Genomic DNA, 15,009 nt, shown 5'->3' with positions numbered 1-15,009 from the left:
CGTGTGCACGCGTGTGTGTGCACGCAAGTGTGCGCGTGTGTGGCGGGAAGGCTGGTCTGCGGCGAGCCCCTGCCGGGCGTCTCCAGCCTGGGCGCAGGGCGGGGCCTGGCCCTCACCTGGTCCAGCCTGGGCTGTGGCGGCCCCGCCCTCACCTGGAACGTGGTCAGCTGATGGATCAGAGCGTTGCGGATCGTCTGGATCTGCGAGGAGATGACCGAGAGCACGGAGGCGTCGATCCGGTTGAACTCGTCGAAGCAGCCCCAAGCTCCGCACTGCGCCAGCCCCGAGAAGATCTTCCCCACGGCCTAGGGCGGGGCGACAGCACAGGGCTGCTTTTTGTTTGTTTTTGTGCCCCTGGGGATGGAACCCAGGGGCATTCTACACCTCCTGTAACCGTATGCTTTTTTAATTCTTTCATTTTTAATTAATTAATTTATTTTTGCAGTACTGGGGATGTAACTCAGGGGCATTCTACCTCCAAGCTGCACCTCCTCTAGCCATATATATTTTTTAAATTTTTTAAGTTTAATTAATTTAGTTATTTTTGCAGCACTGGGGATGCAACCCAGGGGCATTCTACCTCCAAGCTACACCTCTAGCCATAAATTATATATATACATATATATATATATATATATATATATATATATATATATACACACACACATACACACACACACACACACACACACACACATATACTTGGGATGGAACTCAGGAGCATTCTACCTCCAAGCTATACTCCCAGACCTATTTTATATTTTATTTGGAAACAGGGTCTCACTAAGTAGCTGAGGCTGGCTTCGAACCTGTATGATCCTCCTGTCTCAGCCTCCCAAGCGCTGGGATTACAAGCGTAATCCACCACGCCCAGCTGCATATATATTTTTAATTATTTAATTCATTTTAGCAGTACTGAGGATGGAACTCAGGGGCATTCTATCCCGAGCTATACCCCCATCCCTATTTTTTCCCCCTTTATTTTGAAACAGGGTCTTATTGAGTTGCAAAGGGCCTCACTAAGTAGCTGGGGCTGGCCGTAAACTGCGATTCTCCTGTCTCAGCCTCCCAAATGCTGGAATTACAAGTGTGCGCCACCACGCCTGGCTTTTATTTTTATTTTGAAACAAGGGCTTGCTAGGTTTCCGAGGGTCTAAGTTGCTGAGACTGGCCTCCAACCTGCAATTCTCCTGTCTCAGCCTCCCAAGCGCTGGGATGACGGGCGCCCGGCAGGGGCTGCCTACTGCTTTCTCCCGCCTGCGCCCTGCCATTTCACGGACAGCTGTTAGGCGAGCTGCCTCCCGGCCGCATCCCATGGGAAACACCCCGCGGGACAGGGCAGGACGGAAAGCGATGGTGAGGCCTTACTTTGTAATCCATGCCCTCGCCGCAGTTGGTGACCACGCAGAGCAAGCCCAGGGCCTTCGCCAAGTCCTTGGTGGTCTCCGTCTTGCCAGTGCCTGCCGGGCCAGCCGGGGCCCCGCCCAGATACATGGACAGCGCCTGGTAGGAGCCAAACGCAACACAGGCTTCCTGACTCACAGGAGAGAAAGTGTCGCTTCCCAGCGCATCGCTGAGATGCTGTGTACAGAAGCATCTACGGATGGGACGTCAGACACCGAGTGATTTCTATTTTGGTACTGGGATGGAACTCAAGGGCCCGTCTCAGCCTCCTGAATGCTGGGATTGCGAGTGTGCGCCACCACGCCCGGCTTGTCGTTGTTATTTGTTTGTTTTTGTTTATGTGGTATTGGGAATTGAATCTAGAGAGGGGCATTCCACCTCCGGGCTACAGGTCCAGGCCAATTTTATTTCTTACATGTTACGTCTGAGTTACATGTACGTAACATGAACGTAACTCTGAGTTACGTTCCCAGCCCTACTTTATTTTCTTATTTGGAAACAGGTTCTCAGTAGGTTGCCGAGGGTCTCACTGCTTGTTGAGGCTGGCCTCAAACCTGGGATCCTCCTGTCTCAGCATCCCGACCCCTGGGACAGCAGGTGCGGTGTGCGGCCACCACACATACACAACTCAGTGCCATCTTGTAAGGCTGTTTGCTTGGACAGATGACCCAGAATAGAAGCCATAGCCAGAGGTGCCAGCCCAGGGCCCTGAGGCACACCGCCTTTTTTTTTTTTTTTTTTTTTTTTCAGTCCTAGGGATGGAACCCAGGGGCCTTCTATCTCTGAGCTATACCCCTCAGCCCTATTTTTTATCTTTTATTTTGAAGCAGGGTCTCACTGAGTTGCAAAGGGCCCCACTAAGTACCTGAGGCTGTCCGCGAACCCTCATCCTCCTGTCTCAGCCTCCCAAATGCCGGGATTACGAGTGTGCACCACCACGACTGGCTTTGGTCACCAGCTTTGACACGTCTGCACTGACCATCGACCTCGACTGCCCCCCATCCCACCCCGCTGCGTCGGGACCATCCCCAGGACTGAGCAGCTAGCTGGGACCCGCACAGGGCCCGGTGACGCTCCACGGCTCCCCGAGCCCACACGCGGGAGACCTTGGGAAGGCGCCCCGGCCACCAGCCACCTGCGTGAGTGTCAGGTAGATCCTGTCGGTGAGGGGCGTGATGACCAGCCTCCCGTTGAGACCCATGTACTCGTAGCCGTAGCCGAAGGTGCCCGTGCACTGGCGGATGTTGAGCGTGTCGGGCTCCCGGTCCCAGTAGAAGCGCAGCTGACTCTCCCACTCAAACTCGCGGGCCTCCAGGATGCTGTGGAGACAGAGACGTGAGCGGGGAGCCGGCGGGGCGGGGGGGGTGCGGGGCCTCACCTGCCGCGGATGAAGGCGTCCACGATGTCGCGCGCGTGCACGTCGATGATGAGGACGGTGTTGTACTTCCTCCGGTCGTTGCGGCCCAGGGCCGTGGTGATGCGCATGACCAGCTCATCTATCTGCCGGTGCATCTTCTTGCCGTAGTGCTTCATGGCCTGCTTCTCGCCCTCCCGCGCGCGCCGGAACACGTCCTCCACCTCCCAGGTCCACCACACCTGGCTGGCCGCCAGCACCACCATGCCCTGGTACAGGAGCATCCAGTCCACCCTGCGGGGGGCGGGCGCTGCAGGGGCCGCCGGGAGCTGGCCGCAGCCCGCCAAGGGTGCAGGGCGTGTGTGTGTGCGCGCGCGTGTGTGCGTGTGTGTGCGCGTGCATGCGTGTGCGCATGTGTTTGCGTGTATGCGTGTGTGCGCACGTGTGTATGTGTGTTGCTGTGTGTGCATGCGTGCATGTGTGTGTGTTTGTGTCTGTGTGCATGCGTGCATGTGTGTGTGAGTGTGTGTGCGTGTGTGTGTGTGGTACTGGGGGTGGGACCCAGGGGCTTTTTTACCTCCGAGCTATACTCCCAGACCTATTTATGCTTTATTTGGAAACAGGGTCTCACTAAGTTGCTGAGAGCCTCACGCAGTAGCTGAGGCTGGCCTTGAACCTGAGCGCTCCTCCGTCTCAGCCTCCCAAGCACTGGGGACACGGCACTTTGACCTGGGCCAGGCGGAGGCAGAGAGAGCCGGGCGGCGCTGCTCGCCCGGGATCCCAGCACTCGGGAGGCTGAGACGGGAGATCAGCACAAGGTAATTCAGCCAGGCTCTGGGTTTTTGTTGTTGTTTGGTTTTTTTGTGTTTGTTTGTTTTGAGGTACTGAGGATGGAACCCAGGGGCATTCTACCTCCGAGCTACGTCCCCAGCCCTATTTTTTATTCTTTATTTTGAAACAGGGTCTCAGTGAGTTGCAGAGGGCCTCGCTAAGTAGCTGAGGCTGGCCATGAAGCACGATCCTCCTGTCTCGGTCTCTCGAATGCTGGGATTACGAGCGTGCGCCACCACGACAGCTTGCTGTTTGTTTGTTTTTGTTTATGTGGTATTGGGAATTGAATCTAGAGGCATTCTACCTCCGGGCTACACGTCCAGACCAATTTTATTTCTTATTTGGAAACAGGGTCTCATAGGCTGCTAAGGGCCTCAGTCAGTTGCTAAGGCCATCCTCGAGCCTGAGATCCTCCTGTCTCAGCCTCCCAAGTACTGAGAACACAAGCATGCACCCCCATCCCCTGCTTGACCCTGTTTTAAAATAAAATAAAACAGGCCTGGGGATGCAGCTCAGAGGGAGAAGCGCCTGGGCCGAGGCCCGGCGTCTACCTGCTCCTGTCCTCGCAGTATCGGAAGATGGCCTCCTTGGTGATCAGCCGGTTGGTCCTCCGCATCTCATTCAGAACCGCCGTCATCCAGTCCTCCACGCGGCCCTCGGCCCGCACGATCTTCCGGAACTCCATGACCTCCCCCTCGGCCGAGATCATGGCGGACACCAGTTTCTCTCCGCTCTCCCCGTCGTTGAACCGCAGCATGGCTATGTTGTCATACATCTGCGATGCGGCGGGAGAGGGAACCCGGGGTGAGGAGACTCGGTCTGGAACCGAGGGCGGCCCGCGGCCTGCAGAGCTGCCAGGGCACCAGGAGCTGCTGATGCGCCAGCTGTGTCCGCCGGGAGCACCCCGGGCTGCCATTCCTCTGCCCTGTGCAAAGATCTGGGGTGGACTTTTTTTTTGGTGGTACTGGGGGTGGAACCCAGGGGATTTTCTACCTTCAGACTACACTCCCAGACCTGTTATATACTTTATTTGGAAACAGGGCCTCACTACGTGGCCGAGGCTGCCTCCCGAGTACCCGGATCGCCGGCGCCCGTCCTAGGTGCGGTGGGCCTGGCCGCCCCACCTTGATCATGGGCCGCCCCACCTTGATCATGTGCTCCTGCACACAGAGCGGGTCGCTGCTGCCCAGGATACTGAGCAGCTCGTCGTCGGAGATGAAGAAGAAGCGGGGGAAGGCGTTCCTCTTGGAGTCCAGGTAGTCGTTGAGGCTCTTCTGGCACTTCTCCAGGCCCTCGCTGATGTGCTGCAGGTCGCTCAGGCGGTTAGGGGCCTCGCAGCACCTCTTGATCACCGGGTCCTTCAGGGTCTCGCCCATGATCTGCCGGAGGATGGGAAGACGCCTGAGCCCGCGGCGCCCCCTGGCGGGAGCCCGGCACACTGCACCCCAGCCCGCCTCTCCATCCATAAATACTTGGGGGATGGACGCAGCTGCTCCAGAGAGGGCGCTTTGTAGGCAGAGAAGGCTCACTACAGCCCTCCCCGTGGTACAAGGAGTCAGGGAAAGAGGGAGGAAGAACTGGAGTGGCCAGCCATGATGGGGGGGGGGAGGGGAGAGGGGAGAGGGGAGAGGGGAGAGGGGAGAGGGGAGAGGGGAGAGGAGAGGAGAGGAGAGAGAGAGAGAGGAGAGAGAGAAAGAGAGAGAGGAGAGAGAGCAAGAGAGAGAGGAGAGAGAGAGAGGAGAGAGGAGAGAGGAGAGAGCGAGAGAGGGGAGAGAGGAGAGAGAGCGAGAGAGAGGAGAGAGAGAGCGAGAGAGAGCGAAAGAGAGCGAAAACGAGAGAGAGGAGAGAGGAGAGAGGAGAGAGAGAGAGGAGAGAGAGAGCGCGAGAGCAAGCCAGGCGTGGTGGCGCACCCTTGTAATCCCAGCATTTGGGAGGCTGAGGCAGGAAGATTGAGGTTTACGGCCAGCCTCAGCTACTTAGTGAGGCCCTTTGCAACCCAGTGAGACCCTGTTTCAAAATAAAGAATAAGGCCAGGCGTGGTGGCGCACGCTTGTAATCCCCGTGCCTGGGAGGCTGACACAGGAGGATCGCACAGGTTTGAAGCCAGCCTCAGGTACTTAGTCAGGCTCTCAGCAACTTAGTGAGGCCCTGTTTCCAAATAAAATAGAAAATAGGTCTGGGAGTGTAGCCAGAGGTAGAAAGCCTCTGGGTTCCACCTTCAGTACCACCAAAATAAATAAATAAATAAATAAATAAATAGAATAAAAAATAGGGCTGAGGGTGTAGCTCAGAGGTAGAATGCCCCTGGGTTCCATCCCCAGTACCACCAAAATATAATTAATTAAATAAATAAAAGAAAGAAACCAAGAAACGATTTGCTGTGGTAACTTAGATATTCACTAAGTGGAATGTGTCAATGATGTGAAATGAAAAATAGTTACATTGGTAAGAAGGATCTGATTGTTGCTGACTACTTACTAATTTACATCTGTTTATGAGTTTGCATAGGATAAACATTCTGTGGCAGGAGCTCTGTTCAGTTGTTAAAATGGTTCTCTTGGGGCTGAGATGTAGCTCTGGGATCCTCCTGTCTTAGCCTCCCAAGTACTAAGATTAGAAGCTTGCACCACCACACCCAGCAATGTTATAATTTCTTGGATAATCTTGTTCAAAGCTTCATGGGGTGGGGGGAACCATCCACCTGTGTCACCTGTCTCAGATTCTGGGCCATTTGGGATTTGGGTGTCAAGGTTGGGTGCTCAACCTGTGCTGACATAGTAACCTCGTCCCAGTTAGGTAACAGGAGCATACCAGATACACTTTTCTACTTTTCTGCATTTTTCAACCATTTTAAGCAAGCAAATATTGCTTTTATGATAAAAATAAACATACAAGTCTTCAGCGTCAAAAGCCAGCAGCTAAGGATCTAACAGACATTTTTACTGGACAGACTAAGGTCATAGCTAATAACCAAAAAAAAATCAGAATCCACTGATGGGGAAAATAATATATGTGAATATAAAAGTATCCCAAGTGGGGCATGGAGACACACACTTGTAATCCCAGGACTCGAGAGACCGAGACGGGAGGATCGCTGGTTCAAGGACAGCCTCGGCAAGTACTGAAGTACTGAGACTCTCATCAACCTGGTGAGACCATTGTTTCCAAATAAAAATAAAATAGGGCTGGGGGTGTAGCTTGGAGGTAGAATGCCCCTGGGCTCCATCCCCAATACTGCGCAAGCACACACACACACACACACACACACACACACACACACACACACGCAGTCTCCCTCCCTCTCTCCCAACCACAAAAGCCGGACACTTACCCTTTTGAACACCCTGTCGATGTTGTCAAACTTTTTTGCCTCATCTGGAAGTTGTGATCTTATATCTCCACCAATAAAAATGCTCTCGAGATACATCCATTTTCTCTGAACCAGCATCCAGATCTGGAAGGCACGACACGCTCGTCAGCAGGGGCACAAGCGACTCAGGGTGTGGCGCCGTCTCCCCAGGGCCAGAGGGAGCAAAGGCCTGGGCTCCAAACGGCAGGAGCCGCCATAGCCACGGCCTCCTCCCCGGGGTCAGACACCGCGGGCAGCTGTGGTCCAAAAATCTAGTTCCATATGGTGAGCTATTTTGAGAAAGCGAGACCACTTCATCTAATTCTCATTACAGAATATTGTTATCCTCGTTCTGGTGAGCCGGGCGTGGTGGGCACGCTTGTCATCCCCGCGCTCGGGAGGCGGAGACAGGAGGATCGCGCAGGTTCGAAGCCAGCCTCAGCTACTGAGTGAGGCTCTCAGCAACTTAGCGAGACCCTGTTTCCAAATAAAGTATAAAATAGGTCTGGGAGTACAGCCTGGAGGTAGAAAGCTCCTAGGTTCCATCCCCAGTACAGAAAGAAAGAAAGAAAACATAAAAATACATTAATTGAAATAAAAACTCAAATAATTCCCCCAACCTTACAGTGCTCCCAGCCAATGACTCAAACCAAGGCTCCGCCCCTGGCCGCATGCATGCCCGGCCAACACCCGCGCACCTCGATGACCTCGCCGATCAGCGACAGCGTCTTTTCCCACTTGTGCACCGTCTGCAGGAAGGGGCCCACGAATCTGCTACCCGAGATGCTCTGCAGGTTCACGGTGTTGTCGTCCAGGGTCTGGATGACCTCGTCCACCGAGCCCAGGATGTAGCCGCGCTCCTGCGTGCCCTTGTAGTACTTGACCACGGTGAACTTCATGTTCTCCCAGGTGTCCAGGATGTCCTTCACCGCCTGGCCGGGAGGGTGAGGGGGCACAGCAGGTGAGCAGCAGGGCCGGTGCGTCAGAGTCCTCCCGAGACTTGGGAGGCTGAGACAGGAGGATCGCAGGTTTGCAGCCAGCCTCGGCCACTTAGCAAGGCTCTCAGCAACCTAGTGAGACCCTGTTTCAAAATAAAAAATAAAAAAATAGGGCAGGGGGTGTAGCTTGGAGGTCGAATGCCTGTGGGTTCCATCCCCAGTACCGGAAAGAAAGAAAGAAAAGGAAGGAAGGAAGGAAGGGAAAGAAAAGGAAGGAAGGAAGGAAGGAAGGAAGGGAAAGAAAGAAAGAAAGAAAGAAAGAAAGAAAGAAAGAAAGAAAGAAAGAGGAAGAAAGAAAGAAAAAGGAAGAAAGAAAGAAAGGGAAAGAAAGAAAGAAAGAAAGAAAGAAAGAAAGACAGACAGACAATGGAGCTGGGGGGTTTCACTCTGAGGTAGAATGTCTCTGAGTTTGATTCCCAGTACCACAAAAAAAGATGTATATTAGCAAGGCGTGGTGGTGCACGCTTGCAATCCCAGCATTCGAGAGGCTGAGACCTGAGGATCGTGGTTTGCAGACAGCCTCAGCTACATAGCGAGACTTTGAGCTACGGAGTGACTCTTTGCAACTCAGTGAGACTCTATTTCAAAATAAAGAATAAATAATAGGGCTAAGAGTATAGCTCGGAGGTAGAATTCCCTTGAGTTCCATCCCCAGTACTGCAAAAGAAAGAAAGAAAGAAAGAAAGAAAGAAAGAAAGAAAGAAAGAAAGAAAGAAAGAAAGAGAAAGATAGAAAGAAAGAAAGAAAGAAAGAAAGAAAGAAAGAAAGAGATTAAAGAACAGAGAGCCAGGCGTGGTGGCGCACACTTGTAAGCCCAGGACTTGGGAGGCTGAGACAGGAGGATCTCAGGGTCAAGGGCGGCCTTGGCCACTTAGCAAGACTCTGGGCAACTTTGTTTCCAAATAATAAAAGTCAAACAGGGCTGGAAGGGGGTCTGCCTCAGAGGTAGAGCAGAAGCCCTGTGGGCTGAGTCCCCAGTACCCACAAGGGGCCCTTTGCCACTCAAAGTCCACAGACGCCGGAGCAGACGCGCTCTCCTCCTTGGGAACCCCGCGTCCCCTGCAGGGCCCCTCCACGCAGCCCCACCTTCTCGATGGCGACCTCCTTGACGGCCGCCGTGACGATCTCGTTGAGGATGTCCGTGTGCCTGTGCAGCTCCATGGCGAACATGTTTTCCAGGGTGAACGTCTCGGTCATTTCAAAGAAGACGCCCGTTTTCTCCATGAGCTCCTTCCAGTGCCTGGGAGAGCGTCCACATGAAAATCTTATCTTTGTGCTTTGGTGGCGCACGCTTGTAATACCAGTACGCAGGAGGCCGAGACCGGAGGAGCTCATGAGTTCGAAGCCAGCCTCAGAAGCTTAGTGAGGCTCTTAGAACGTTAGTGAGACCCTCTTTCCAAATAAAAATAGAAAATAGGTCTGAGAGTGTAGCCCAGAGATAAAAGGCCCCTGAGTTCCATCTCCAATACCACAAAGAAAGAAAGAGAGAGAGAGAGAGAGAGAATCGAGCTGGGGGTGGGGGTAGCTCGGAGGTAGAATGCCCCTGGGTTCCATCCCCAGTACCACACACACACACACACACACACACACACACACACACACACAAACTTTCTGCTTGCCAAATTCAGCGACAGATTCAATGCTTCCCAAGGACATCCCAGGATAATTCTATTATAAACACTTTTTTTTTTTTTTTTTGCAGTACTGGGAATAGAACCCAGGGGCATTCTACCTCCAAGCTACACCTCAACCCTATTTTTAATTCTTTATTTGGAAATAGGGTCTCACTGAGTTGCAAAGGACCTCACTAAGTAGCTGAGGCTGTCCGCAAACCGCGATCCTCCAGTCTCAGTCTCCCGAATGCTGGGATGACAAGCGTGCGCCACCACGCCCGGCATCTATTATGAAAACTTCTAATCATGGGATGTTTTTTCCGTGTCATCCTTGCACGGGGTCATCCTGAAACACGAGGACATCGTTCAAATGGTATTCCGCGGGCGTGGCGGTGATGTCTATAATCCCAGTACTTGGGAGGCTGAGGCAGGAGGCTGGCAGGTTTGAGAACTAAGTTAGACCCTGTTTCCAAATATAAAACAGGGCTAAGGAAGTCGCTCAGAGGTATAATGTCCCTGGGTTCAACACACACACACACACACACACACACACACACACACACACACACCCTGAGGGTTGATAATTCCCTAGACACAGTACCCAGGAGCTGCCTCCCGCAGAGTCGTGCTCCGGGCTGAATCCTGCTACGCGGGAACATATTTTGTGCCGGGAGCCCCTCCCGCGCGCTCACAGAGGTCAAGCGCACCTGTCCCTCAGCGCCTCGTGCTTCAGGTCCAGGAGCAAGGGGATGGAGTCTTTGAACGCCCTCATCTTTGCCTCCAAGTGGTAGGCCACCGAGAGGGTGCGCACGGGCCGCGGCATCTTCCTAAGAGACTTGAAGAACCCGTCGATTCCCTCCTGGAGAAACTGGACGTTGAGGTTGATCCACAGGGTCTGGGACCATTCTTCTTTTGCAAGCTGGAAACACACGAGACGTGATTCCGTCAGCGAGATCCCTTTGGGAATCCCAAGGTGAACTCGGCGGGGAGAGCCAGCTCCCAGCCCCGGGTCAGGCTCGGTTCTCTTCAGGAACCTATACCATCTATCTATCCATGATTCACACACCAGGGACTGACTACAAGGACCCAAACTGTAAACAAAAGAGAAACTTTCAAAAAATCAACAGGCCGGCATGGTGGGGAAATGCCTGGGAGGCTGAGACAGAAGGATCGCAGGTTCGAGGACAGCCTCAGCTACTTAGTGAGGCCCTTTGGACTCCTTGTTTTCAAATAAAGAATAAAAAATAGGGCTGGGGGTGTCGCTCGGAGGTAGGATGCCCCTGGGTTCCATCCCCAGAACCTCAACAAAATAAAACAAGGCAAAGTGGGAAGGAGCCTGGTTTCTCAGGGGCCCCGCGGCCCGGGCTGCTGACCTTTAGGGCCTCGTACAGCTCGTAGACACTCCTCAGCCCACTCATCTCCTTCTGCACTTTGAGCAGCTCCGGGTACATGGTGATGGGCAGGTCGAACAGCTTCTCCGCGTTGGCCAGCTTCTGGCGGTTCTTCTCATGCTTCGCCAGCTCCTTCTCGAACGAGCCGAGGAGCTCAACTCCTAGTAGACAGACGCGCAGAGACAGGAACGCATTAAAGAAGAAAGCAGGCTCGGTGGCGCCCGCCTGTCATCCCAGCATATGGGAGGCTGAGACAGGAGGATCGCATTCGAGGAAACTCAGCTACTACTGAGTGAGGCCCTGTTTCAAAATAAAAAATAGAGCCGAGGGTAAAGCTCGGAGGTTGAATGTCCCTGGGTTCCATCCCCAGTACAGCCAAAAAGAAAGAAAGAAAGAAGCCGGGCGTGGTGGCGCACACTTGTAATCCCCGCGCTTGGGAGGCGGAGACAGAAGGATCGTGCAGGTTTGAAGCGCTGGCTTAAGAGACCCTGTTTCTGAACAAAAATATAAAATAGGTCGGGAGTGTAGCCCAGAGGTAGAAGGGTTTCCAGGAACCCCAGTACCATAAAAAAAGAAAGAAAGAAAAAGAGAAAGAAAGCAAGAAAGAAAGGGAGAATTTGTGGTCCTAGGGTTTGAATCCTGAGGCATTCACCCTCCAAGTTATAGCCCCAGCCCATTTATTACTTTTTTCTTTGAGACAGGGTCTCACTTGGTTGCTGAGAGCCTCACTAAATTATGGAGGCTGACCTTGAACCAGCGACCCTCCCAAGCACTGGGATTACAAGCGTGGGCCACCATGCCTGGCCTTTTTTTTTTTTTTTTTTTTGCGGTACTGAGGATGGAACCCAGGGGCATTCTACCTCCAAGCCACACCTCCAGCCCTATATTTCATTCTGTATTTGGACACAGGGTCTCACTGAGTTGCAGAGGGCCTCACTAAGTAGCTGAGGCTGTCCGCAAACCGCGATCCTCCTGCCTCAGCCTCCCCAATGCTGGGATGACGAGCGTGCCCACCACGCCCGGCTGCCTCAGAGACTCTCTAAGTCAAACACCGGCTGCTGGTAGAGGCCTCCGGAGAGGGACCCTCGTACCTCTGTCCAGGTCGTCCCCGACGGAGCCCGGGCCCTGGCTGTAAAAGCGTTTGGCAAAGTCCTCGATCTGGAACCTGTAGTTCAGGATCTCCCCGCGCGTGATCTGTGGGAGGCGAGGTCACGGGCTCAGCCCAGCGCGCGCTCACCCCGGCCGGGACGGAGCGGGCCGACGGGCGGGCGGGCGGGCACCTCCGTGAAGGTTCTCTTGATGCCGCCCAGCGCGTGCTCCACGTTCACCGAGTCATTGAAGAGATTCTGCCACATGCTCTCGATAGACTCCACCAGCTCTTTCTCTGCATCCGAAGGCTAAAGGAAAAAGGGAAGGCCAGCCAGGCGTGGTGGGCACACTCGCCATCCCAGCACTGGGGAGGCTGAGACTGGAGGATCGCGGGTTTGCGGACAGCCTCGGCTACTTAGTGAGGCCCCCCGCAACTCAGTGAGACCCTGTTTCAAAATGAAGACTAAAAAGTAGAGCTGGGGGTGTAGCTCGGAGGTCGAATACCCCTGGGTTCCATCATCAGACCCACACACACAAATAAAGTTCTGGTCAAAGCTGCTTCCTATGGAATTTCTGCTTTCTGAGAAAGCTGCTTGAAATATTGAAATTATGCTTTTACAATTTAAAGCAAATCACTATAAAATTACTTTAAAAATAAACAGATAGCCAGGCGTGGTGGCACACGCTTGTAATCCCCACGCTTGGGAGGCGGAGACAGGAGGATCACACAGGTTCAAAGTCAGCCTCGCTGGCTTAAGAGACCCTGTTTCCAAATAAAAATATAAAATAGGTCTGGGAGTGTAGCCCGGAGAAGGGTTTTCCAGGAACCTGAGTACCACCAAAAATAAATAAATAAACAGATAGCCAGTTGTGTTGGCGCACACCTACAAGCTGAAGACTTGGGAGGCTGAGACAGGAGGACTACGGCAAAACCCTCCACAGTTTGGCAAGACCCTGATTCAAAATAAAAAATAAAATCATGCTGGGGGTATAGTTCAGAGGGTGAATGCCCCTGGGATCAGTCACCAGTAGCAAAGGAAAAAAAAGGAAGCAAAGTCTAAACTTAAATATCTAATTATTCTAAGTATCTTTGGCATTGCTGCTCAGCAGCAACTTACAATTTCAGCTCACTTATCTGCAAACTAATCGATGGTGGTTTCCCTAAGAAGTGTTTCTGGAAAGGGTTCTCACCATCACCCCAACATTAAGATGCTGAAGAAAACAGGAGTTGACTTACGAAGATATTGTAGATCGCCAAGGTCCGGTATCGCTCCTGGACGTCCTTGTACCTGAGTTCCATGACCAAGGATTTGCTTCTGATTTCTGCTATTGTCGCAAGAACGAACTTGAGATCTTCCAGGGTATTGGGGCTCTTCTTAAGATTTTTGTTCAGACTCTACGAAAGAAAGTTTGAGCCGGGCATGGTAGAGAGATCGGAAGAAAGGAAGGAAGGAAATTAAAAAATAGGGCAGGGGGTGTAGCTCAAAGGTCGAATGCCTCTGGGTTTCATCCTCAGCCCAATTTTTTTTTTTTTTCAGCTTGGACATAGAATGTCCTCTGGGTTCAACCTCCAGTACTGCAAATAAATAAATAAACAAACAAACAAACGAATAATTGCATGCATGGGAGGTGGCAGAACCCCAATAGTGGCAGCGAGTGGAGCCCCCTCTGCATGTGGCTGGCCCACACGCACCTCTATCTCCTCGTGGATATTGTAGAGCTCCTCCTTGGCCGAGTCGTTGAGCAGCCGGCCCAGAGACACCACCCAGGACTTGGCGTTCTCCTGCACGGTGCTGGCCAGCGGCCCCAGCTGCAGCCGGATGCAGTGCTCGTCCTTGACCAGCGGGTGGCGCAGCACGTCGTAGGCGATCTTGGAGTAGAACTGCAGCTTCTCGTCGTAGGCCGCGCAGGGGGGCTTCTTGGCGGCGAACTTCTCCATCACGATGGCTTTGTCCAGCTTCCAGAGGGGCCGGTAGCGCTTCCAGCGCTGCAGGTACTTCATAAGGTTGACCAGAAGCCTGTGGATGTTTTGAGGGATCATGACGGCCTGCTCGATGATCTGGGGGTTCAGGCAAATGTCGTTGTGGAAGCTGATGACCACGACTTCCTCTTCCTCCCCCTTCTGCGGGGGGCACTCTATGCAGCTGCCGTTCATCCAGCGAACAAAGTTCTGGCAAAATAAGAACCGGGAGAGAGCCGGGCGTGGTGGCGCCCGCTTGTCATCCCAGCATTGGGGAGGCTGAGACAGGAGGATGGCGGATCACAGACAGACAGCCTCAGCTACTTAGTGAGGCCCTCTGCAACTCAGTGAGACCCGGTTTCAAAATAAAGAATAAAAGATAGGGCTGGGGCCGGGCGTGGTGGCGCACGCTTGTAATCCCGGAGCTTGGGAGGTGGAGACAGGAGGATTGCGCAGGTTCAAAGCCAGCCGCGAGCGCTGGCTTAAGAGACCCTGTTTCCAAATTAAACAAAATATAAAATAGGTTTGGGAGCGTAGCCCGGAAGTAGAAGGGCTTCCAGGAACCCCAGTACCACCAAAAAAAAAAAAAAAAAGGGCTGGGGGTGTAGCTCAGAGGTAGAATGCCCCTGGGTTCCATCCCCAGTACTGTAAAAGGAAGGAAGGAAGGAAGGAAGGAAGGAAGGAAGGAAGGAAGGAAGGGAGGGAGAGTGTGGCTTGGAGGTAGAACACCCCTGGGTTTCATCCCCAGGATCAAGCTTGCACTGGACATTACAAAGTCTGGGCTCTGGGGCAGCCAGGAGGGGCCGAGGGCCACGGAGCCCTCCCCACGGAGGGCCAGAGGGCCAGGCGGCGCCTCACCTTGGTGAGCTCCACGCAGCTGCGCACGCAGTGCAGGGACAGCTTGTCGATCTCGCTGGCGTTGGGGTGCAGGATGATCTCGGGGGCCGTCAGAATGGTCTCCGCTTGGAACAGGGGTGTGTTCCCCAGGACTAAAGAATTGAAAGACTGCAGATTCCTAAG

At 53.3% G+C, this 15,009-nt stretch overlaps 1 protein-coding gene across 1 annotated transcript in view; it reads right to left on the bottom strand.

Annotated features, from left to right (window-relative positions):
- The window catches only part of DNAH10 (dynein axonemal heavy chain 10), a gene marked incomplete at both ends in the record, with an annotated part of 118,287 nt that overhangs the window by 78,605 nt on the left and 24,673 nt on the right, over positions 1–15,009 (bottom strand). Inside the window, 16 exons of the mRNA XM_080717600.1 lie at positions 153–305; positions 1,369–1,503; positions 2,540–2,723; positions 2,783–3,052; positions 4,141–4,364; positions 4,735–4,968; positions 6,921–7,043; positions 7,637–7,870; positions 9,023–9,176; positions 10,257–10,468; positions 10,923–11,101; positions 12,032–12,134; positions 12,221–12,337; positions 13,267–13,425; positions 13,723–14,199; positions 14,848–15,004. Of these exons, the coding sequence (XP_080573726.1) occupies positions 153–305; positions 1,369–1,503; positions 2,540–2,723; positions 2,783–3,052; positions 4,141–4,364; positions 4,735–4,968; positions 6,921–7,043; positions 7,637–7,870; positions 9,023–9,176; positions 10,257–10,468; positions 10,923–11,101; positions 12,032–12,134; positions 12,221–12,337; positions 13,267–13,425; positions 13,723–14,199; positions 14,848–15,004 (3,115 nt within the window). The remainder of the gene's footprint in view (positions 1–152; positions 306–1,368; positions 1,504–2,539; positions 2,724–2,782; positions 3,053–4,140; positions 4,365–4,734; positions 4,969–6,920; positions 7,044–7,636; positions 7,871–9,022; positions 9,177–10,256; positions 10,469–10,922; positions 11,102–12,031; positions 12,135–12,220; positions 12,338–13,266; positions 13,426–13,722; positions 14,200–14,847; positions 15,005–15,009) is intronic.

The sequence above is a fragment of the Muscardinus avellanarius genome, assembly GCF_963383645.1.
Source record: "Muscardinus avellanarius genome assembly, chromosome: 21".
NCBI classification, from domain to species: Eukaryota; Metazoa; Chordata; class Mammalia; order Rodentia; family Gliridae; genus Muscardinus; species Muscardinus avellanarius.
This window is presented reverse-complemented; position numbering and strand designations above follow the sequence as displayed.